At 35.6% G+C, this 25,588-nt stretch overlaps 2 protein-coding genes across 2 annotated transcripts; one reads left to right on the forward strand and one right to left on the reverse strand.

Annotated features, from left to right (window-relative positions):
• The first annotated feature begins 12,835 nt into the window (after positions 1-12,835).
• LOC116006546 lies at positions 12,836-16,589 on the forward strand. The gene is made up of 5 exons (XM_031246968.1): positions 12,836-13,347; positions 15,627-15,686; positions 15,787-15,849; positions 15,942-16,010; positions 16,090-16,589. Exons 1-5 carry the CDS (start codon positions 13,030-13,032, stop codon positions 16,294-16,296), a joined length of 717 nt encoding a protein of 238 aa, XP_031102828.1. The 5' UTR covers positions 12,836-13,029; the 3' UTR covers positions 16,297-16,589.
• LOC116006545 (aberrant root formation protein 4) lies at positions 15,989-23,125 on the reverse strand. The gene is made up of 15 exons (XM_031246967.1): positions 22,923-23,125; positions 22,658-22,834; positions 22,386-22,535; positions 22,106-22,178; positions 21,485-21,660; positions 21,342-21,395; positions 20,872-21,022; positions 20,672-20,731; positions 20,313-20,581; positions 20,164-20,235; positions 19,246-19,323; positions 18,946-19,149; positions 17,681-17,732; positions 16,776-17,034; positions 15,989-16,363 (listed from the first exon to the last, which is right to left on the reverse strand). The coding sequence occupies exons 1-14, from the start codon at positions 23,001-23,003 to the stop codon at positions 16,814-16,816; spliced, it is 1,818 nt and encodes a 605-aa protein (XP_031102827.1). The 5' UTR covers positions 23,004-23,125; the 3' UTR covers positions 15,989-16,363; positions 16,776-16,813.
• Between the last annotated feature and the right edge of the window lie 2,463 nt (positions 23,126-25,588).

Genomic DNA, 25,588 nt, shown 5'->3' on the forward strand with positions numbered 1-25,588 from the left:
CTCTGCCCACTGCACTTTCGTTTCCATTTTCTCCTCTCACGTGCCCCATGCACCTCAACAAGTATGTTCAATATTTAGAAAGGAGAGATTTTTTTTGGGAGTTTCAATAACACAATTTATTGTAATTATTACACCCTTTCGTTGCATGGAAAGAATTAATGGAAAAAGAAATTGTAATTTAGGGTGTGTTTGAAAAATAGAAAAATGACTTCTGAAAAATGTTTTCTGCAAAATGAGTCATTTTTTTAGAAAATGATTTTATTTTCAGTGTTTAGATGTATTCTGAACAACTGTATTTGTTAGGGGTGAGCAAACGGTCGATCGGTTACATAAGCGACCGAGAAACCAAAAAATCGACCGTGATTTTTGACTGTCATAATCGACCGAAACCGACCGAAAACTGACCGTCGATTTTTGATCGATAACCGAAAAGCCGAAGTTTCGCAAACTATTCAACAATTAAAACTTATAAAATTCTCCAGATCAAATACTAAATGTGGCAAATTCATACAAACTGCCAAATTATAGTTAGAATATATATATATATATATAAAATCGGTTATCGGTCGATACCGATAACCGAAAGTATATAACCGCAAAATAACAGAAAAACTGAAATATCAAAATTTTTTAAAGATCAATAACCGAAACCGACTTTTTCGGTCGGTTCGGTTATCGGGCGTTTAACAGATATTTTGCTCACCCCTAGTCTTTGTATGTTTGGTTCATTTTCTGGAAAATGGGTAGAATTGTATAATTAAAAATTGTAATTATTTTATTTAAAATATAAAAAATATAAAGTAATAATATTTATTATAAAAGAAAGGAAAAAAAATCCTGGAGCAATTCCAGCGGACTGGTTTCCGCCGGAACGGGAGAGGGACGAACAGTTGGTCACCCTCACGCGAAAGTCATTTCTGGAAAATGACTTCCGGACAAAAAGTCCAGAAGTTGTTTTTCGGAAAAATGTGCTAATTTTTCAAAGTCAACGAAAATTATTTTCTGTTGATCGCATTTTCCGGACGTTGCCAATCACCGAAAGCTCGAAAAATGATTTTCAAAAATCATTTTTTAGGTTACCAAACACACCCTTAATGGAAAAAGAATAAGGTAGAAGTAAAGCAGCAGTTCAAATTACATTGTTTGGTAATTGGTATGAAGGAATACGATTATTAGGAATAGAAAGGGAAGAAGTAATATAAAAACTAAAATGTCATTGTGTAATAATAATATAATACTGTAATAATCAAGGTAAAAAAAATCATTTTCTTATCTTTTTCCTTTCCATGCTACGCTGAATTGGAAGTCATAGGAGGGAGGTATGGATTCCAATTCAACGAAAAGAGAAAATTGTCGTGAAATTGCAATTTCATCCAACCAAACAATGTAATTTGGCAAGCCAAAGAATTGAATTGTAATTAAGTGTACCAAACGCCTCCTTATTACAATGTTACATTCCTTATTAAAATTATTATTTAAGATTTATTTTGATTTACGAGAACGCATGTAGTCGCTACTCGAAAATTCGATCTAGTTGAAACGCACCTTGTGACCTTAGTTGACAAAGGACCAAATAAACCAACATATACTGTTCATAACTGACTAATTCAAACCAAGAATGTCAATAAACAACTTACATAGAAAGTCAAACTTAAACTTTTATAATTAAAATTTTTAAACTTTAAAAAAAAAACTTTTCTACTTTAAAAAATACAATTGGATAATTGTCACTAGTAATACTATCTTTTTAAGTTTGGTAATATAACTAATTGGCTAGAGTGTCATCTAGCACCATGAACTATATCCAGTTATTCATGCTGCACCATGAACTTTCATATCGTATATATCGAGCCATAAAAAAAAAATTCACCTAGAACTTTTAGCAGGTTTCCCTGTCTTCCTGCTGACATGGCGCAGGTTTCCAACTGATGTGACATATCTTTTAATCTTATGTTGTCCATATAAGCATTTACATATTAAAAATAAAAATTAAAAACAAAAAACAAAAAACAAAAAACAAAAAACAAACAAAAAAAATAGCATTTCTATAAATTTGAAAAATTGAAAAAATACTAAACAAAAAATTAGTCAAAAAATATAAATTCTGAAAAAAAAAATTGAAACATTGGAATTGCAAAATTGAAAAGTATACATTATGAAAATAAAGAGAAGAAAATTCTGGTTATTTTAATATAATAATTTTGTTTGTTTTTTTAATTTTAAATATGTAAACACTTACATGGACAATATAAGGTTAAGAGAAATGCTACATCAGACGCCATCTCAGCAGGAAGATAGGGAAACCTGCTAAAAGTTCTAGGCGAAATTTGTTTTGTTGGTTTGTGGCTCGATATATACGATATGAAAATTTAGGGTGCAGCATGAATAACCAAATATAGTTCATGGTGTTAGATGACACTTTAGCCTAACTAATTTTTACTTATCATCCATCATACATGACATTAGTAATAATAATAGCTTTTAAAAAATTGTATCATCCTCCTTAGTTATAGACAAAGGAGGATGAATACTTTGTTCAATATGGACCAAGGAGGATCCAACATTCCTCTTTTATCCATATTTGGAGGGGTAGATGCATTCTCCATCATTTAGATCTAGACAAAGGAAGTCATATCAAAATGAGTTATTTTTATAAGCACATGGTAGTAGTCTATGAGTTGAAACCTAACTTGATGTTTATCAAACAACATGGTTAAAAAAGGACTTAATGGTTGAACTTTTTCTCTAAATTTAAATGTTTGTGTAAAAGAAAAGAAATGCATTTTTAGTCTTCCAATTGTTCATCACTAATTATTTTAATTAATCTATAACTTTTTTATTGTTGCGATATACTCTTAACTCTTAAAAAAAAAGTTATATAGTTTTAACCCATAGATGAACAAAACTATTAAACCCGGACTACTAAAATTTTACTTAGTATTATATGTGTATTTTAAAATTTTATTATGTTTATTCTTTATCTTCAAAATAGATAATTGAATACCTTCTTCCCTAAAATTTTCATCTTTAATTCTGGTACATCATCCATATTTTCCCTACACAAACATATTAAACTTTTTTTATTTTATAAATAAAATATCGAGAATAAAGAAGATTATAATTAAAAAAAAAACATTAAAAAGTAGTACTAAAATACACATGTACTAAGTAAAATTTTAATAGAGTTTAATAATTTCGTTGTTTCATGAGTTAAAATTATAACTTTTTTGAAGAATTATGAGAATATATTACAATAGTAAAAAGTTAAGAATTAAAACGGCTAACAAATAACAATTGAGGGGCTAAAAATCCATTTCACCTTTATTTAAAACTTCTTTAAACTCAATGACCTAATTGCAACACTAGTTTTGTAGTTTTTGACTCAACAATAAATTGTACACTTTTACTGTTTTACATACAATGAGCCCAAGTCTTAAATAAGACTTTTTTATCAACTAGGTGTCTAGATCAATGCCTGCACCGAGATTAATGCAACTTCAGAAAAAGAGAAAAAAAACTTTAAAAATCAAAATTTTGTATTTTAATAATACCATACGAAAATGTCTACTCTCAACTAATGTTTAAAAAAAATATTTTGTGCTTCAAAAAAAGTTAAATGGCAAAATTGAAAAAAAAAAAAAGAAGAAAAAAAGTCAACAGGCCGGTTCACAAGAGCAGAAAGCAAAAAAAAGAGAAAAAGAGAAGAAAAAATTGGTGAGACGCATGGGGCCATGGGGGCCTCAAACCACCAAATATCTACTCATCCTTTTATTTATTTATTTATTTATTTATTTATTTATTTCGAACTCTTATCCTCACCACATTACTTTCATCAACCCTACACTCACACCCATAACATATGCAATTATTAGTACAAATTCCATGCATTCATACGTATGGTACGTCTACATACGTTACTTCTTTTTTACTTGATCCCAAACAATGTTGAAAAAATTGTTAGGCATCACCCAAGCGTATACATACGTTTCATACTTTATTCCTTTTATTTTACTTTATCACAAACAATATTGAAAAAATATTTAAGTGTCGCCCGAGCGTATACATATGTTTCATAGTTTATTCCTTCTTTTTTTTCTTGATCACAAGACACAAATAATGTTGAAAAAATCATTAGGTGTGCACCTATTTTTTTTTAAAAAGAATTGATAATTATAAAGTATTTAATACTTTAATAGTTAATACTAAAATATTACATATTAACCTAAAAAAATTTAAAATTGTGAATAGTATCAACTTAAAAAATTGATAATTTTTTCAACCATGACTTTATCCAAAATTCTCTTGCGATAAAATTTGGACAATCATTCAAATTAAAACTCGTTAGCCATTAGCTGGCTTGTATAGACTTCTAGGCTTGAGAACTCCAACTCACGTGCCTTTCTTGATTGGCAAATCCAACCTTATTTATCATGGGTTAGATTTGTGTTGTGATCACGATTTCAAGCAAGTGACGTTAGAAAGTTACTTATTTTACGGTTATTAGGAAAATATGTTATTTAGTATGGATGAGAGATGCTAATTGTCACTTTGTCCATACTATATATATTAATGACCTTTTAAACAAAGATTGAATTGAACTTGTTCCATCAAGTACATTTACATGGAAGTGAATTCATGCACGGATTGAAAGTTAAATTATTCTTATGTTTTTGAAACTTTTGACATAAAAAAGTTCAAGTCAATTTATGAATAATTTATTAAAATAAAGTAAAATAGATATGGATTATTTAGAACGATTCTCTTTTCATAAATGGTTGTGAAAATATAAAATTTATTCAATTATATGTTTATCATTTTTTGTCCCAAGTTTTTTTTTTTAAAGAACTGTTGGAAACATTCAAAGCTGTTAATGCCCTGCAGTCCAGCACACGTTATTCCTAATTTCTTGGATCACCTTACCACCTTGTCCGCACTTCTTCACAATGAAATCAGTCATGCTCTTTACTCCATGCAGAACACGTGTCCACCTTGTCCATAACTTTCTCCTCTTTGTGGTTGGTAAAGAAGGAAGCCAGTATAGCTATCAGTATATATATGGCTCTCTTCAGAGTTCAAGAGACATACTTGGAAATTACTTCTCCCTCTTGCAAAGCTATTAACATCTGAGCAATATATTTATTAAACAGGTTTGTGGCCTGTTGTTCTGTGCGTACCTGTCGAAAGCATACGACATCCCTGGTCTAAATGCTTTTAAGGTAGTGTTCCTTAACACGCCACAGAACAAGTTTCGTTCTTTTCCTAATACTCGTATTCCTACGCTAGCATACATTATATTCATAGCTAGAGCTCTTACCTTAGCTCATGCTTCGTTACGTACATCTTCCTATAAAACCCCAACAGTTAAAAGCATTTATTCGAAAACAAGAATGTCTCATCACGCCAAATCCACTAACGATATCAACTCTGTTGAACCCCTTACCGGTGGACTCAACTACAGGAGATGGTCTGCTAAAATCGTCATGCAGTTAGAAGCCCAAGATGTTGATTACGTAATATATGTTGACCCTGAAGCTTACATGATGCCAATAGCCACTCCAAAAACTATCACTCCTGCTGTGCAACTTCAAGAGAAAGACAAGCAAACCACTGAAAAAAACAAGGAAGCCAGTGACAAAGACACTCAAGTCACCGTCGTACTCACGACATCTGATCCGAAGTCACCTACACCACAAGTTGCTGCAATATCTCATCAGGTCAGTCCAAAATTTGAAAAAGATAACAAGGTAGCCCGAGCTATCATTTTGCAACGTATGTCAAATTCATTATTTGACATGTTTTCTGGCCATAAGTCTGCCAAAATAATTTGGGACCTATTGCGCCAAAAATATGGCACTGACGATGCCGGAAGAAGGAAATATGTTGTGGGGCGATGGATGAATTTTAAAATGATAGACTCGAAGTCCATAGTCGAACAGGTACACGAATATGAAAACTTGGTTGCTGACATAAATGCCGAAAGAGCTGAGGTAAATGATATCTTCTTAACTGATGCACTCATTGAGAAATTACCTGAGTCCTGGTTAGATTTCAAAAATAAAATGAAGCATGAGAGACGAAAATGCACCCTACAGCAGTTGGTCAACAGCCTAAACATAGAAGAGGAAAACCGTATAATGCTCAGGCATGTTGCCTTCCCTGATAGTGCAAAAGCTAACGTTGTTGAAACAGGTGTTGGCACTGAAATGTCAAAACCTGGCGATCAAAGGAATGACAATAAAAGAAACTTCAAGAATAAAACCAATAATAATCAGCCCAGGAATAACAAGATTCAGAAAAAAGGCAAAGATGTTGGATGCTTCGTTTGTGGGAAAAAGGGCCATCGAGCTGCTCAATGCTACTTCCGCAAAGGAATTGAACAAACCAATAAAACAACCCAACACTGGAGGGCCCAAGAACCAAGCTCACCTGTTGGAAGACATGGAGAACACTGAAGTGGTAGCAACGGTGATAACTGAAGCCAACATAGTGGGAGACCCAGAAGAGTGGGTCGTGGACACAGGTGCGTCTCGCCACTTCTGCAACAACAAGGACATGCTCAAAGTGTTTGAACCTATCACCGAAGGAGAACAAGTATTCATGGGAAACTCCAGCGTCTCCCAGGTAAGTGGTAGAGGGACAGTAGAACTTATGCTATATTCTGGGAAGCAGTTGATGCTTAAAAATGTGTTATACGTCCCTTCCCTTCGTAGAAACTTAATTTCCGGAGCCTTGTTAAACAAGGTCGGGATTAAGATGGTGTTTGAGTCTGACCGCCTGGTCATGACTCGTTATGGGAAATTTCTTGGGAAAGGATACCTGCGTGGAGGGCTATTTGTGTTAGACGTTACTGTAATTAGGCCTTTCCCTCGTGAGGGTCGCACTGCGACCTCTATTTATGACTTTCTTCCAAATTGGCCTGTTATAAGCAATAATAATAATGGTTCTCCTTCTGCTTATATCTCTGTGTCTGTTAACATCTGGCATGGTAGATTAGGACATATTGGTATAAAGTGCTTAAATAGACCGAAATGCATGAATTTGTTACCAAACTTGTCTAGCGATTCATACACTCAATGTGAAACATATGCCGAAGCAAAATTTGCTAGAAAATCTTTCTCCTCTGTAAATCATCATACCACGTCTGTGTTAGAACTGATTCATTCTGACTTAGCAGATTTTAAAAATACTGAAAGTAGAGGTGGGAAACACTACTATATTATGTTTATTGATGGTTTCTCTCGTTATACAAAATTATATCTTTTAAGATCAAAAGATGAAGCAGAGCAAAAATTTATGGTTTTCAAAGCAGAAGTAGAAAACCAATTGGATAAAAAGATAAAAAGGCTTCGATCAGACAGAGGAGGAGAATATGAAGCAAATTCTCTCAAAAGGTTGTGTGAGTCTTCAGGTATAATACATGAGGTAACTGCTCCTTACACACCCCAACAAAATGGCATAGCAGAAAGAAAGAATAGAATTCTTAAAGAGATGATTAATGCAATGCTAATCAGCTTAGGTGCTCCAGACTCCTTGTGGGGGGAAACTGTTATTACAGCTAACCACATCTTAAATAGAGTTCCCCATAAAGGGCTTGACAAAACCCCCTATGAGTTGTGGAGAGGGCATACCCCTAACATAAAATATTTTAACGTATGGGGCTGCTTAGCAAAGGTAGGACTACCGTCCTTCAAAAGGCCCAATTTGGGACCTAAAACAATAGATGCCATTTTTGTTGGGTATGTTGAGAATAGTGCCGCTTATAGATTTATGTGTCTAGAAAATCGCTCTATGTGTGAATCTAGAGATGCTCTCTTCTTTGAACACTTATTTCATTTAAAGAATTCACATGATTTATCTGTTGACAGAATTCAAAGCAATGATCATATTGTATTTTCCAGTAGTACAAATGATGTTGATGAACTCAGAAGAAGCAAAAGGCCTAGAATTGAGAAAAACTTTGGTTCTGACTTTATAACATTTGTAACAGAGTTGAAAGACTTAAATGAGCTGTGTGATCAGTTCATTTGTCAACTAGTGTTAGAAGAAGAACCAAAGACCTTTGAAGAAGCCATGCGCTCAGTTGATTCCACCTTGTGGATGGAAGCAGTCAAAAGTGAGTTAGATTCAATATAGTCAAACCTCACATGGGAATTGGTTAATCTACCCAAAGGGTGTAAACCAATTGGCTGCAAATGGATCTTCAAAAGGAAATTAAGGCCAAATGAGTCAATTGAAAGGTTCAAAGCAAGGCTAGTAGCCAAAGGCTACACTCAGAAGTTTGGTGAAGATTATTTCTATACATATTCACCAGTAACAAAAATTGCAACTATTCGTGCACTCTTTGCATTAGCCTCTTTACATAGATTAATAGTCCACCAAATGGACGTTAAAACAGCATTTCTAAATGGTGATTTAGAAGAAGAAATCTATATGGATCAACCTCCTGGATGCATAGAACCCGGCCAGGAAGGAAAGGTATGTAGACTCAAAAAATCTCTTTACGGCTTAAAACAACCCCAAAGCAGTGGTATGAAAAGTTTCACAAAACTCTAATAGACCTGGGTTACTCGGCTAACCGGTCAGATGCCTGCTTGTACACTAAAGAGATAGTCTAAAGTTGTGATTATATGCCTCTATGTAGATGATATGCTAATTTTTAGCTCACATATTGAAACAATAAATGAGGCCAAGAGAACGTTCCTATGGAAAATTTGATATGAAGGATCTGGGTGAAGCCAATGTGATACTCGGGATAAAAGTTACAAAAATCGAGGAGGGATATCTTCTATCCTAAAGTCATTATACAGAAAAACTTCTAAAGAAGTTCGACAGTTATGATGTAACCCCGGCTAAAACCCCTTATGATCCTAGTGTCAAACTTTAAAAAAATGCTGAGGCTAGTGTGTCTCAAGAAAGATATGCAAAGATAATTGGGAGTCTAATGTTCTTAATGAACTACACTAGACCCGACATTGCATTCGCAGTGAACAAGCTCAGTCGCTATACACACAACCCAAGTGCTCCACATTGGGATGCACTAAAAAGAGTACTCAAGTACCTGAGGGGTACTATAGACTGGGGTCTTAACTATACAGGATTCTCGACTGTGATGGAAGGGTTTTGTGATGCAAACTGGGTGAATGACAGTGAAGATGTGAACTCCACCAGCGGATTTATATTCACAATGTGTGGAGCCGCTGTGTCGTGGAAATCAACTAAACAATCATGTATTGCTAGATCAACTATGGAGGCTGAGTTCATAGCACTAGATCTAGCAAGCCAAGAGGCCGAGGCTAAGAAACGTATTGGCAAACGTGCTATTGTGGGGGAGTCCGACTCCTGCCGTACCGATACATTGTGACTCACAGACTGCGATTTGTGTTGCACAAAATAGTATCTATAATGGGAAAAGAAGACACATAAGAGTCAGACATGAGTCTGTACGACAACTAATGCTGAACGGGGTAATCACAATGGAGTTTGTAAGATCTGAGAGGAATATTGTAGATCCTCTCACAAAAGGCCTAAATCGGAAGGCCATCGTTGAAACTTCAAGGGAGATAGGTTTAAAACCCAATGAGGTAAGGAATTCATGATGGACACCACTTTCGTGGTCAAACAAAATCATGGAAAGACTTGCACATAAACACTACGTGTACATACTCTGTAGCCTAAATGGGTGGTCTGTGTCAAGACTTGACAGAGTTAAAGTCTACGCTGAGGTAGACTAGACAGGGAACGTCAAGGTCAAAGCGTTTGACCGCCCAAAATTTGTGATTCCTGAGTTAACCCGCACATGTAAGTTCAAAATTTAGCTGTCCGACGAGTTTAAGAGGAAACTCACTCCCGGGTAGTAAATTACTTAATGTGTTGCATGTCAGTTCAAGTTTCGCACCCTGACATAAAAGTTAACTCTTAGATTCTAGCTCAAATGTTGTCTGGTCCAGCCTCATACCTTTGAATGTGTGGGGGGATTGTTGGAAACATTCAAAGCTGTCAATGCCCTGCAGTCCAGCACACGTTATTCCTAATTTCTTGGATCACCTTACCACCTTGTCTGCACTTCTTCACAATGAAATCAGTCATGCTCTTTGCTCCATGCAGAACACATGTCTACCTTGTCCATAACTTTCTCCTCTTTGTGGCTGGTAAAGAAGGAAGCTAGTATAGCTATCAATATATATATGGCTCCCTTCAGAGTGCAAGAGACATACTAGGAAATTACTTCTCCCTCTTGCAAAGCTATTAACATCTGAGTAATATATTTATTAAACAGGTTTGTGGCCTGTTGTTCTGTGCGTACCTGTCGAAAGCATACGACATCCCTGGTCTAAATGCTTTTAAGGTAGTGTTCCTAAACACGCCACATAACAAGTTTCATTCTTTTCCTAATACTCGTATCCCTACGCCAGCATACATTATATTCGTAGCTAAAGCTCTGACCTTAGCTCAGGCTTCGTTACGTACATCTTCCTATAAAACCCCAACAAGAACTTCTATAAATATGTCATATTTGCCTTGTCTGCCATGCTTGTTGCTACTTTACTTATTTGAAAAAGGATAATACTTTACCAGTGAAGAGAATATTTCAATTTACCACATAAGATTGTAATATTACTGCCATGTAAAAAAGAAAAAACAAACAAACAAACAAAAAGATAAAATGAAGGTGAGTGTGATTACCTATATTTTCTTAGATTTTAACATGATTTTTAAATATTTTAAAATTTATTGAATATATAATTTTTGTAATGAATTTCAAGAATATTATATTTTTAACATTTTAACTAAACACATAAGTTTATAATGTTACTTTCTTATAATCTCACATGATCTTTTAGAGTATAATCTTGTTAGATAAGGCAATATCACATTTTGTAAGCTAAATGCCCATGTAAATATTAATTTCATTACATTAAGAATATAACAAAATCGTATAACAACTGAAACTTTATTCAAAATTCTCCAACTATCAAATTTAGACAATCATTCAAACCTCGTTAGCCATTAGTTGACTCGTAGAGACGTCTGATATTGAGAATTCAACCTAATACTCCATTACTTGTCATATCCTTCTTGCTAGTCATTAGCTGACTTGTAGAGACGTCTGAGATTGAGAATTCAACTTAATATTGTTCACCTTCTCTTTTATGATCTATGTTTTTTTATGACTTTATTGGACTATATCATGCACCCCATGAACATGACCAAGTCCATGAGAATGTAAATCAAGTCAATTTAACTTTGGAACTCAACACCAAATTATACACTTCTACGAATAAGGAACATGTCTCGAACTCAAACCCTTACTGTTAGTGGCAAGAATCAAACCTCATTTTTTTTTAATAATATTCTATTGGGAGGTATCATAACCAAGTCCACTTTGCTAGCTATCTCTATTGATGTGGGTTGGTCTATGTTTATTTAGTGTGTTTTTATTTTCTTCTCTAGTATTAATTTTTTTTTGAATACTACTGACTCCGTTATAATGTATGTAGTATCTGTTCATAGCTACGAAAATTAATTAAAGTAACATTTAATTAAAATATGAATTAATCGAACTTTAACAATAATATTATATTCTTTAAAAATTAAAAGTAAAATTTTGAATTGCATAATAAAAAATAAAGGTAAACTTCAATACCCTGCAACAAAAATTTTTTAACTTTTTTTTTCCTAAAGAAATAGAAAACTAGAGAAATGAGAAATAAGAAAAATAGAAAAGTAAAAAATAAAAATATCTAAAGTAAACGACTAACTAGGATTGGCAAATTATGCTATGGACCCGAGTCCACTTGCAAGATAGATCCGAATCCATGACATAACAATTGCTAGTGATTCTGGATAGTTGTTATACGGTGGACCATGGTCGCGAAACGATGCCGTTTCAGTAAATGGGAGAAACGGTGATCGTAAATCATAACGGAGCTTCGTAACTGATAGTACGGTTCATCTCAAAAGATACTGCCTCACATTTGTTTTTATATTATCGAATGAAACTGTAGTTATATTCAAATGTAACTGTAGTTGTGTTGAAATGTAACTGCAGTGTATATAAACTGATACTGAAAAACAGTTTCACATTTGTGTTTTTATATTATCGAATGAAATTGTAGTATATCAAAATGTAACTGTAGTTGTGTTGAAATGTAACTGTAGTGTCTATAAATTGATACTGAATAACAATTTCATATTTTTGGATTTATATTGTCCAATGAAACTGTAGTCATATCAAAATGATATTGTAGTTGTGTTGAAAGGAAACTGCAGTGTATTATAAATGAAATTGTAGTTGTGTTGAAAAGAAACTGAATAACAGATTCACATATTTGAGTGTATAATATCGAATGAAACCTCAGTTATATAAAAAAGAAACTGTAGTTGTGTTGAAATGTAACTGCAGTGTATATGAACTAAAAGTGAATAACACAGAACGGAAACCGTTTCAACTGTCTGTTTTCATTAATCAAAACGACGTTGTTTTGATGCATTGTAGACCGCGGTCTACAGTAAAATTTGCGTATTCTGGAAGCTTAAAATTAATCACACGTAAGCTATGAAACAAAAAAAGAACAAAAAAAAAAAAAAAAAAAAAAAAAAAAAAAAAAAAAAAAANAAAAAAAAAAAAAAAAAAAAAAAAAAAAAAAAAAAAAGAAGCAGAAGAAGAAAAGAAAGTAAACCCAAATTGAAAAAGCAATAGAAGGCCCACCAGATCCAAAGAAGTAGCCATTCCAAAGTCCCAATCGTATAAATACCGTAGAAATACTCTGTACATCTACATTTATACGCCCGCCCCTATGTACAGTATATATATATATATAATATAACACTACCGCACAACTCGTTCACTTACCCAATTCTTCATTTCTTCCCTTCTCTCTCTCTCTCTCTCTCTCTCTTTCCTCTCCTCCGCCACCCTCCGTATCTCCATTAGCGCCACCGCGCGCGACTTCCCCCTTATATACAAGTGGTTGGAGTTACATCTTCACAGTCTCTAGCTCTATACTCTGTTGGGCGAGTTTAGGATTGATGATGATGAAGAAGGACGATTGGATTGCAGCGGCTCTGATGGACGACGCAGTGGTGGTGGAGATGCTCTTCCGCCTCAAGCACTCATATTTGTCGCCGCCGCCGTCAGATGCGTCTTTGTTCCTCTCCCTCCCGCCGTTTCACTGGGGAAACCGGCAGCCGCGCTCCAAGCCGCCGAAATGGTCCGCCACCGCCAGGCGTAGCCCTACCACGCCGCTGTCGTGGAGCGGAGGCTCCGCGTCCCCTAGCGACGGCGGTTGCGATGAGTCCAGCCGCCCGCCTCCCTCCTCCGATCTCTCCTCCGTCTTCAGATCTAAGGTTCGTATTCGCATCTCATTTCTTCATCAATCACTTTTCTTATGCTCTCTGCTCTCACAGAGTAATGAAAGCTCTCTCTCTCTCTATGCCGCCTCTTGTGTTTTATTTGCCTGGCCGGCTTTTTTATTCTCCGCTGCTGACGCCATATTCCGGCAGTTCTGATCTGTGATTGTTCTGTTGACCGGAATACCCTTGATATTTCTGAGCTCTTCATTTGGTTAACCGTTCACCAAACGAAACAGTCACGTGTAATGACCATTTCAACCTCAATATTTCCCTCACGTTGGGACATGGGAAAAGTCGTGACGTGGCATCTTCGTTTCTGTTTCCTCCATTTCCTCCGCCTATCGCTTTCAGATTTTCTTCTGTTCACACATTTTTATGTAATAAGTTTTTTTTTTTTTTTGAAAACTTATGTAATAAGTTTTGTGCTGCCACGTTCTGGATAAGTTGGGGAAGTGCCCATTTTTTAATAGTGGCCGTTCGGATCCCCGGCCCGGCCCGATCTGCAATCGGCGGTTTCTTAGCGGTCGCCTTTCATGGCCTTGTGTCAGTTTCGGGGTTGCGATTGTTTTGTCGAGTGCAGCAGTATTTATCTTTCCTTATCGGGAAGAACGGAATGATTGGTGAAGTGGTGCGGGTTCGGGTCGGGGCACCGAATACACGCTCCAAATTCGGGGTGGGTAAATACTAAAGACTAAAGAGATGTGGCGTTTTCTTCTTTAATATTTCGGTCACCTTTCAACCCTTTTTCCCTAATTTAAAAATTGGGTAATATTTGTGTGAGTCTGTTTTACGGGTCTTAATTGGATAGATGTGTTAGACCTTTCATTAATGAATCAAATATTTAATGAATGAATTGGATTTTTGATATCATTAATTAAAGATTTGACCCGTTTTATTGATGGAGTTCACAGTCTCACGCAAGTTTTTGCGAAACGTAGAAATGACCAATTTAGCCTTCCGGGTCGGATCCGAGTGTAACCTCCATTCTTTTGTTTTTTTTGATTGAATTCCAAGCGGGGATGGGTAGAAATGTGGGCAAAGCTGTGTAGTTTGGTGCATTGATATGGACGCTGTGTGGGGCCCAGTCTTTTTAAAAGTCGGCACCCAGTTTACTTCTCACCTTCATCCCTCCTATCATTGTAATATTCCTTTTGATTTTGATTTTCTTTTCTTCTTCCCGACTAGAAAGGTGAAAGCTGACACTTTTGTTTGATGTTTTCCTTGAGATTTGAGAAAAGGAGTCCGCCCACTGCCACCATCAAATCAAATGTACCATTTTCTCAATCGAATTTTGGGATCAAAATTTTCACTAGTCTTTTTATATCAGATCTTATCAAATTTAATACTCCGTATAAAAAGTTGTGGGTCTACCCGTGTCAAATGAAGAGACGGAATCTAGCGGTTTGAATTTGAATTTTGTTTTTAGGTGGTTTAAGAAAGTGGAAAGTGTGAATAATATGAAAAGTCGGCACAAGATTAATAATAAGGATGCTTGATACACCATTAATTAAAATTGATATCTTTTTTTTTTTTTTTTAAAACCATTTTTAATGCAAAAAAGATATATATTAACAATATTAATATTATTATTATATTGATATTTTTTAAAGTAATTCTATTATTATTATTATTATGCTCCTACTCCGCGTACCTTTTTTGGGGTGGGTGGTGTCTTAGATTTGGATTTGGATGTCACGTCTCTCCCCTTAAAATAGTTTTTTTTTTGAAACCATCCCCTTAAAATAGTTAGTGGTACAGACTAGCAGTGTGTGATTTCTGAACTAGTGGGTCCCGGGCTGGGCTGACTGGTCATGCTGCTTTTCCTACATGTTTTCCATTCACTAGTTGTGTCTCCTTTGAGGGAATTGAGGCCTCTGCGTTGGTTGGGCTAAATAGTGTTGGTGATGCCATGCCAATGTTATAATTATAAAATGGGAAGGGAAGAAAAAATTATAAATGGGAAAGCCATGTTGGGCTTGGCTTGACTGTTGGCCCTTGTTTGGACTCGCTATTATGGGCCTTGTGTTTAGTAAATAGGCCCATGTTATCTAATTTGTATTTGTCTTTAGTGGTGAGTGAAATCCAAGAATCTTACTCTTTCAAAAAAAAAAAGAAATCCAAGAATCTTACATGATCAATTATATGCATGACCCTCTCACTCTCACTCTTGGTTCTTGGAATAAGGTGTAATAGACAAGCTCTGTTGATCTTTCTTGTGTAAATATGGGTGTGCTTTGTTTAGTGATTAAACCGAATATTGTGTATCTTTGCAGTGCACTGTCACCAATGAAATCTTCCGCAACATTAGCAGCCAAAGATCAAAAAGGAAGAAGGTAAACTTGAAGATTAACTGGACGGACATTCAGTGTCTATTGTTAATATACTTTCTCTTGAATCTGTAAGGTAACTAAGCTTGATTTTATTTAATGGCAGACATTTGCTGAGCTTAAGGAGGAAGAGAACTCACTTTTGAAAGAAAGGGTACACTTGGAGAGGGTATGCTCATTGCATTTTGCAAATTTATTCTCTTGCCTCTTTACTCGTGTGTGTATGTTGTGTCTAATTGCCATTTGGGGTTAAATAAATAGGAACTGGCTTCAATGCATGTGACCCTCAATCAACAAAGAGCAAGGAGTGACAACTTGAAGAAGATAAAAGTAAGCAAAATTTCAATCTGTTTCTCAGCAGCAACATTTGTTAACTCAAATCCTTAATCATCTTTTGTTGGTTTTGCAGTTTGATTTAAACCTAGAATCAGAAAATGAACAACCGGTTTACTTGGAATCAACAAAGACACGACCTTCTGTCTTGCCCAGACATAATACAACAAAAGATGAGCCAGTCTCATCAGATTCATGCAGGCCCCAGAACAATAGATGCTTCATCCTGCCCGATCTTAACATGGAGCCATCAGAAGAGGAAATTGGATTGCTGTGGGATTGATTCAAGAGAAACAGTTTATTTCTCTTGCTTTTCTGGAAGCAGCATTGGTTGCATATGGCTGAGAAGCCTGCACTTGTAAATTACATATTAGAAGATCATTTTCACCTGAGACAAAGTCTCAGATGTGATAGCTCACAACTCAGAATTTTGCATGCAATGGAGTTTGTGAGTTACGAGGGTAGTAGTATAGAGAACTTATAAACAGCTTATATGTAGAAATTAATTCATAAATTTTTGCAGGTTTCTGCTAGTTAGTCTTGTTTTAGAGACAAATGAATATTTTATTTATTCTATTCCTCTACTTTTCTACTTATGGAACAGAAATTTAATCCACATATCTTGTTTCTGCATAATTAAATCCTTGAAAACATGAAAATAGTAACTTTTCTTTTTCTTTTCTGGCAATGATTCTAGTTCACTGTCATATCTTCACGATTCAAGGATAAATTCTTTCTTACAAGCTAGCTAATTATGCTTACCTCATTGTGTACACAAAGGTGTAGCCATATACCGCAAGCTAAACTGCAAGTTTCATTTTTTCTTCAACCAATTCAATACAACGGAATAAAACCAGTACAATGGGGTTGAGGGAACACATTGTATCCTGCGCCAGTTGATCGTAATCTTTCTGGTTTTCTGCCATGACTCCAGTAACTAATGTGCGAAGTGGCAAGAGCCATCCACTATGAGCCCTCTCTAATTTGTCCTTGGATAGCACACTGGTGTAGTTAGTTTTCCCTGTTCCATGAACACAAATGAAAGCAATTATAGGTTCCTGTTCCTGTTTCATTGTTTCAACAAAAACTTATTTGCCCAAAATTTACTGCCAGAAGTATAGTATAAGGCAGATGCTAAACATGTCACTGAAAGGATTCAGAATAATATGTATGTTTTAAATAGGACACCACAGACACACACACACACACACACACAAACAAGAACGAGACAAACTCCATTAGTTTTTGGAAACATGTAACTTACATGTAACAGGACTACTAATATCACACAGAACCTACCAAAGTCCGTTGTCATTTCATACAACATTGCATCTTGTACACACTAAACCTAGTTGACAGGAGAATGGAATTACAATGGTGCTTGAGCAGAACCACCAAAAATATTACATAGATTTTAATCTATACACTTCTAGGAGGATTTTAATAAGTTTAATTGAAAGTTTACTCAGTTTCTTTAATTTAGCAGAGATATTCCGCTAAATTCTTGTAGACAAGGATCCTAAAGGCCCTTGGAGAGATTCCAAAAGACCAATTGTCATTTGTTTGTTTGTTTCTTTCTTACGTTTGTTTATTTCAAAGTTAGCATAAATACTCGTTAGCATACATACTCTTTCTTAATGACACGCCTCAAATAATTACTTGCTTACCAGCTGACTCTGTAATCAGCACGAACCTGTAGAGATTGAGTGCTGCTAGAACCTGCAGTGTAAAAGAACTTCTCAGAGAATAGTAATTTAGCAACGAGAGAGAGAGAGCAGAGATTCTGCAGATCTTGTAAACATTTTAAACAATTCATGCAAGGTTTAGTAGATAAAATAGTTCCAAACAAATGGTCAACTTTGAAGATATTACTTGGGACTCCATCATTAGCACTGAGGGGTGTATGCCCCTCGGCCCAGGAAAGAAGCCCATCACTTTGGCCCTAGGGTTTCAGTTGTGGGCCTTGCTCCATAGCCTTGTTTTGGGTCTCCATTCATGGTTCAGTTCTTGGAATATCAGTCCTCATCCTTGGAAGATTAGTCCTTGTCCTCAATTGACAGCATTTAATAGAAGATTTTGTAACTGCCATAATGAAGGCCACTCCCCACTATCTAGCAGTTCTGTTAATTACTTAATTATTTTATTTTTGCCCACTAATAACTTTATTATATCTTCCCAAAAGGTTGAATCCCCAACCCTAACCCGACAGAGCATCTGGGAGGATGTAAATCATGGTAACTCAGTTGAACACAGAGGCTAGACCTTTGCTTACTGCGCACAAGGAGCCCCCCTCACTTTGAGAGGTTGCTCCCACACTGCCGCTGGTAAGACTCGATCCTTGGTCTTTCTTCCCAAACTTCATCCCTGTGGCTAACTGAGTTGCCCATGCGGGCTACTAATTACTTAATTGTTACCCAGTACTTGGGAGTTACGTTAATTATTGCTCCTCTATCTAGTAATTAATAGATGCAAAATGTATAAATAGTTGCCCACCTAGTATATTTCTGGAATCACTTATACTCGCAGATTCTCTCAAGGCAATACAGAAAGATTACATCCCCACGTGTCTGTTCGCTCTCTATTATCTAGCCTTAGCACAACGTTATTGGGTTTATGTTTGGCCAACCCCAATAAACCCAACAAGCACTGTCCAAGATAAGATCAGAATGCAAATGAGCCTAGTTCTTGAAATGCAGCATGTAAACCTTTCAGTTACTATGGCAGTAAATGCAATTCTTTTTCAACAGAAATCCAGCGAAATAACAGAACAGACAACGCATAACATCAACATTTGTCGTGTTAGAAGGGCATGCCTTATCAATTATTATTATTATTATTATTATTATCAGTATATGGAAGGATATCAGAGTGGAAAGTCCACAAATTGCAATGGCAGAGGGAAACTATCAAACACACACACACATATGCTTACTGCATCAGTGTACTCAGGAAGGGATGGAGGGCCTCCTGTTGGGGGTTTGAGAACCAGTTCTACTAAATCAAGAATGCTGTCATCCCAAAATATTGGGCACTTTGAGGCTACAATCTTAGCTTCTAATCCTCCATTGTCCACTGAGGTTCTTTTACTGTATTCTGCATGCATTTCCCTTCTCACACAATCCATAAGAATTCCAATCTGCAAAAAGTACTTGTACTTAAATACAGTTTTGACAGCTAAAGTTGAAGCTTAAACAAATCAATGTACTTTCATGACTATTCAGCCATAGCATACCATGGAAGAAGAGTCGCAATTCTTTATCAAAGCTTTTAAGATGTCAAACCTCAGAGAACTTGGAATGTCAGCAAGCACCTGTTGTATAAAGCAACTAATAAAGCCTTAATATGCAAATGCAACTTCAAATTGCACACAAATACTCAAAAATTCTTACTCTTAGTAGGGATTTCCTAATAGGGTTTTAGTGTACCTTTGAAACTTGTGTTTTAAAAACTTTCTATTGCCTTACTTCATTCTGGTTTCTTGGATTAAGTTTGACCAGTGTAAACAAGTACATAAAACTAAAAAAGGGGGAAACTCTTAAAATCAGGAAGCTCTGAAAATTTCACAAGGTTTTTTTTTTGGAGGGTTCAGGGAAAAGAGTGTAATTTACATGTTTCCAAGTGTAACTAAGGAACTTCTTACCAAATTTTCATAGGGATTGACAACTTCATTGCTGTTAGAGATATAAGGGTTAGTTGAGATATTTACTCTTAGCCCTTGGCTTTAGTGTTAGTAACCTGTGAAGAGATTGAGGGTGAATTTACAAGTCTGGATTAGTTGCAGAGCAATGCTATAACAAATCCAGAGCTTCTCTTGAGTCTTGAATATATACAATAGCAGTTTCATAAAACTTCATAATGGAACCATTAGTTTTCACACACTGAATTCTCAAGTTCCAGAGCAGCATAACACAATGAAATGTGAAATATAAAAATATGTAGGAATATCATCTTTTTAAATTTTGTTCCAAAGGATCACTAGGTTTTCTTTTATCTTTGGGGGTGGAGGAGAGAAGGGAATTAGGTTCCAAATTCAGATGAACATGAGTATCCTAATATAGAATCAATGCAAAGAAAAAAAATACATAAGCAACAAACATTTATTTTTTTACAAGAAATACATAGAACTTCAAAATAAGGGACAAATTAGAACCTTGTTGAATGCTTCATAAGCATTCTTTCGTATAACCGCATCAGGCCCATACATAATGACTGATTGAATAGCCTGCCAAATGCATTTCAGATGTTAGGGAATAAAGAAGAGATAGAAACAATAGAGAACATAAGAATGAAATATATTACCAACAATCCAGCATGAAGAGAGGGCATATAGGAGCAGTCAATTTCTTCATCTTGTGCTTCATGACATTCACATCCATCCATAATGCTGAGTAAGAAATCAAGAGCATGCCTCTTTAAATCCCATGACAGCTTAGCACAAGAGAAGACATGCTTTAACATGCCTACTGCCTGCCATCTCTTAGTCTGATTATTTTGAAGTTCTTTTCCTACTGCTGCTATATCTTCTGCAGCAGCCACAGCCACATCACCAAATTTGTAACCCCAAATTACTGTGCAATATATCAGTTGAAAAGGAACAAGTGTTAATACATCAAACATCATCTATGTAAATAACTGAAAATATATATAGTACATAAAACCTGTCAGTGATGCACCATGTTTGACATAAGAAAATTGAGTTATCTCATCATCCCTATCACCTGTACATTTTCCAGAAGTTGTTTAGTGGATTGCTGAACAATGATACACTTCCTAACCAAGCAATACACTGAGATGCCAGTCTATATGGCAATGTTTAGTTTCCTAAACAGGATCGATAAATGGAAAGCATATAACTCACTTTGAACCATAATGTTTGTGATCTTATCAACATCACAACCAGTAATTAGGCCAATATATGACAAACCACAAAAGTGAAGAAAGTGTGAAAAGTGGAGCACGATAGAGAGAAAGTCTGCTGTTCTAGCCCTCGATGCTAGAGAAACAAGACCCTGCACATCAAGAATGTTTTGTTACATAAAACAAATGCAAAATAAGGAATTGATAGGGACATTGCAAAGGCATTCAAACAAAAAGGGAAGCGCTAAGTGTACTCCCAGAGAGTAGTGCTTATGCCACATGTCCTGATTTTATTTTAGGAAGAAAAAGAAAAGAAAAAATACAGACCCCTTTTTTCTAGGCTAATCAGTGTATGCCATGTCAACAGGGAATGAAGAATGGAGTAAAAAGAGGGAGTAAATATAGTATAACTCAAACAAAAATAAGAATAACTAGATCTAATAGATGAGATCTTATGTAAATAGCATTTACCATTAGTTGCAAGATCAAAAGGCCAAAAAGAGCATGCAGCTTTTGGTTATCCATCTGCTCTTATCCAAAAAAAAATGAACCCATTTAAGGCTTAACATAGATATTATTTAAAGCAAGACCAATTGTGTAGAAGTGTCACTGACCAACTTTGCACAGACTGCCTGAACAGAATCTGCAATATCAATTGCTTTGGAAAACAAGTCAAAAGCATCAGCATCCTCATCATCTGTCTGTAATGCCATGAAATTTAAAATCTGAAGAACAACAGGTACTGCAGCTTTTACTTGCTCAAATTGCCGTCTCTGGATGCGTATTAGAACTGAAACCAAAATGGCCATAATGGAAGTTCAACCCAAATGGCAAAAATAAAGAGTAGCTTCTTTGAAGTTATAGCATGAAATCAATAACGGTTGCCGTCTCTGGATGCGTATTAGAACTGAAACCAAAATGGCCATAATGGAAGTTCAACCCAAATGGCAAAAACAAAGAGTAGCTTCTTCGAAGTTATAGCATGAAACCAATAACGGTAGCATATGAACTTGCAATTGATACCTGATGAGGCTATAAAAATGTAAATCCACTAAAAGATCCCCAATGCTATCATTTTAATGAATATGCTCAAATATCCCACTATAAGTGACAATTACTTAGCAGCAAATAAACTAAAGATATTTTTAAAATTTGAATATGTTTTATGTAAGAGGCACAGCAAGATAAAACATGCCCAAATTACAAATAAGGGCAAACATTTTTCATGCTTTTACCTTTTGCAACCCCACTCAGAAGAGGTGCATAATAAAGAGAAGTCTGGAATAGCTCATTTGGAGAACTTAATGCCTAACAAATTGCAAGAGAAATTTGTTAAAAGAATAAATAAATAAATAATCAATTTAAAAACAAACTGAGTACATAACACATATACTCAAATTTAGACATAATAAACAAGTTATAAATTTTATGACCATCGAGACAAACAGAAAAAGGGAGAAGGATTAAGATGCATTGAACTCCAGCAACAGCTTGGTAACAAGTTAAATGTCATACATCACAAAGAATTGAAAGCATCTCGCGCGGACCACACTTGTCAAGTAGATGATCAATAAAACTTTCAGCGAGATCAGAACATCTCTTCGATGCGCAGGCAAGTTTGCACACTGCCTTCGGCAACTCAAATGATAGTGCTTCAAGAATTTCCTGAAACAAAGCGGCAACAGTGAACTATTCCTCAACAGCGAAATAAATCGTTGCAAATGCAATTTTTTCTTTCCGTTTCTTGACGAACTAGTTTTATAAGTTCAACTTAACTAGAAAAGTACCAGGTTTAGAGAAGGAGAAGCCGTGAATCTATGAATTTCCGTAAGAATTTGGAAGGCTTTTCTCTCGGAGTCTTCATTCTCTGCTTCTTGCAAAACCGTATCCGAAGTCGAGTTTAGAAACTCAACGAGCTCCGACACCGATCGATCGGAATCACTGTAGTCTCCGGCTTCAATCGACTGCAGCATACGCAAATCAGCAACACACCTCAACTGCATACTCACATACATTACAGATACACGTAACAAAGTGAGAGAGTAGGCTTACACGAGAGCATGAAGCTAGGTGATGTTGAAGGCTAAGAATGGTAGAATCAGACGATGAAGAAGACGGTGACTCTTCAGACATTTTTATGCTCTCCCGATTGAAGCCCTTGCACAACAGAAAAAAGGTTCGCGGGAAATTTGTGTATCTCTCAGTGGAAATAACTCAAATACTACGTGGGCATTGCCGAGTCAACCCAATCAACAGAACAGAACAGGGCAAATTATACTCTGACATGATTTAAGCTGGATTAAGATACATTTTTAACATATTGAATATTTGTCTATGTGGATAATATCATACTATTAAATAATAATGTACATTTAGTTTACAAATAATATTTTTAGTATATTAAAATATTCATTGTATTCGGTGTAATTACAATATTTGATTGCTGAAAGTACGCTATTTTGTATAATGTACATTCAATACATGATAATATACTTCTAGTATATTAAAAATGTATATTTTGTTATTGTTCACACAGCATATGGTCCGCACAATAATTTGCCTTATTTGTGTATGAAAGTTTGTTATTCAAAGGTATATTATATGATTACTTGAAAGCTCAATAATTCAATCATTATTCCATGGACTATGTGTAACGTTTTTCTATTATTTTTAATATAACATTATGATAAGTTATGATAATATTAAGGGTGTGTTTGGTTGGTAGGTTTAGGCATAAGGTATGGGTATCAAAGTGATTGTTATTATTTGGTTGATAGGTTTTTAAAATACTACTATGGGTTTGGAATACTCCATTAATTGGAAAACCCATATCCTAATGAAATAAGGGTTTCATTTCCATTCCTCCTTTTTCCCCCAACTATTAATAATCATTCTCATTCTACCCTACTACCAAACATGCAAAATACTTTCACCAAAACGCATTACCCTTATTAAGTATTTGATACCCATACCGATTTCGATTCCTATGTGCGAACCAAACACACCCTAAGTGTTTGATATGTGGTGCAACACTAATAACCTAATAGCAAGACTTCATTTATGGTTAGGATTTAGGAGTCTGGTTAGGGTTTAGGAGACCTAATAACATACAACAACTACAATGATGCCAGTGGTTATATAAGGACACCAAGGTTGCAAAAATTGCTAGGCGGACGCCTAGGTTTTTTTTTTTTTTTTTTTTTTTTAAATTTAAAAAAAAATAAAAAAAAAATATTTTAAGTGTTAATAATTGTAAAGTGTTTAATATTGTAAGTCTTTACACTTTAATAGTTAAATATTTAATACTTATTAAGTTATTGGTTATTATTTATTAATTATTAGTGCATTACTTATTAGTTTAATTTAGTTATTACTTATTATTTTATTAAGTTATTACTTATTATTAGACTATTAGAGTATTAGTTAATACATTATAACATTAATAGTTTAAATGTTTTAGATTTATAATTTTTTTTAATTAAAAAAAAAAAAACCAGCCGGTCGGCCTAGGCGGCCCAGGCGCCCGGCTAGGTGGGCTAGGTGGCCTAGGCGCCGCCTAGTCGGCCGACTAGGTGCCTGGCCGCGGAGGAGGCCGATTTCGGCCTTCCTCGACGCGGCCGGGCGCCGCCTAGCGCCTAGGCGCGATTTTTGCAACACTGAAGGTCACCAATCCTTTCACTGCTCACACTACATTCCTCATACACCATCTAGAGAGAGCTGAGTAGAAGTGAGAGACAAAATGCTTATGTAAACTTTGCAGCAGTCCAGATCACTCAACCGTCATTAACTCATAGCTATGGCTGGAGGTTAGTACGATCCTTATTATCACATATTAATGATTTCATGTGATATAATTATTCTAACAGTTGGTATCAGAGTTTGTATAATCTCCGCCTGGTTCTTTTAATTATATATACATAATATTTGAATATGTTATATACATTGTATAATTGAGAAACATATTTGAATAGTTTTTTTGCAATTGTTATTAGTCTGGGCTGTTTAAAATATTTTTTCCGCATTAAGAAACAAAAAATTTTCAATAAGATATTGTTTTTTTTTCTCCCTACTGCTTCGCCGTTCTTTTTTGGAATTTCCATCGCCGGATGCCATTGTTGTTGGTGTAGACGACGGTTTTTAGTCAAACATTTTTTTTTTCGTTCTTCCATCATTCTCCACTTCTTCCTTCAGTTGCCGACAACAATAGAACTTCGATAATGACAGATGGATCGACGATGACGCTAAGGAATGACGTCAGCCGAACTGGTTTGTGATGCGACTAAGGCGGGGGGACGGCGACGGCGTTGGCGTTGCTTCAAGGCTGGGCAGTGGAGGCGAAGATGGGTTTTCCCAGTTATGTCGCTTCTGCCTTCCTCTCTTTTAGGCGACGCCAGCGACCATTCTGTTGTTCGTCCTCCATGGCTACTCACCTACTCCAGGTTGCGCTGCTATTAGGGTTAATTGGAGAAGATGATGATGACTTAAGATGTTGGGTCGAGTCGGGTCAAGTCTGGCCTTCGAGATCTACATTGTCATACTTATATTGAAGTGTTGGGTTGGACTTCCTTCCTATGTGGGAATGTTTATGAAGAATATGAATTATGAATGAACAAAGGAAAAGATGGAAGACGGTAGCAGGTTGTGAAAGGAAACAAACTTCCTTTTTTGTTTCATTCATATATATATATATATATATATATATATATATATATATATAT

The sequence above is a fragment of the Ipomoea triloba genome, chromosome 15, assembly GCF_003576645.1.
Source record: "Ipomoea triloba cultivar NCNSP0323 chromosome 15, ASM357664v1".
Lineage (NCBI taxonomy): Eukaryota > Viridiplantae > Streptophyta > Magnoliopsida > Solanales > Convolvulaceae > Ipomoea > Ipomoea triloba.

Bases quoted from the DNA above. Each gene is read 5' to 3' on its own strand.
- LOC116006546 (XM_031246968.1), top strand. From the start codon at position 13,030: ATGATGATGAAGAAGGACGATTGGATTGCAGCGGCTCTGATGGACGAC. The intron at 15,687-15,786 runs GTAAACTTGAAG...ATTTAATGGCAG, and splicing joins AAAGATCAAAAAGGAAGAAG to ACATTTGCTGAGCTTAAGGA. The intron at 16,011-16,089 runs GTAAGCAAAATT...TTGGTTTTGCAG, and splicing joins ACAACTTGAAGAAGATAAAA to TTTGATTTAAACCTAGAATC.
- LOC116006545 (XM_031246967.1), bottom strand. From the start codon at position 23,003: ATGTCTGAAGAGTCACCGTCTTCTTCATCGTCTGATTCTACCATTCTT. The intron at 22,835-22,922 runs GTAAGCCTACTC...CGTATGCTGCAG, and splicing joins ACCTAGCTTCATGCTCTCGT to TCGATTGAAGCCGGAGACTA. The intron at 21,396-21,484 runs GTCAGTGACACT...GGATAAGAGCAG, and splicing joins AGGCAGTCTGTGCAAAGTTG to ATGGATAACCAAAAGCTGCA.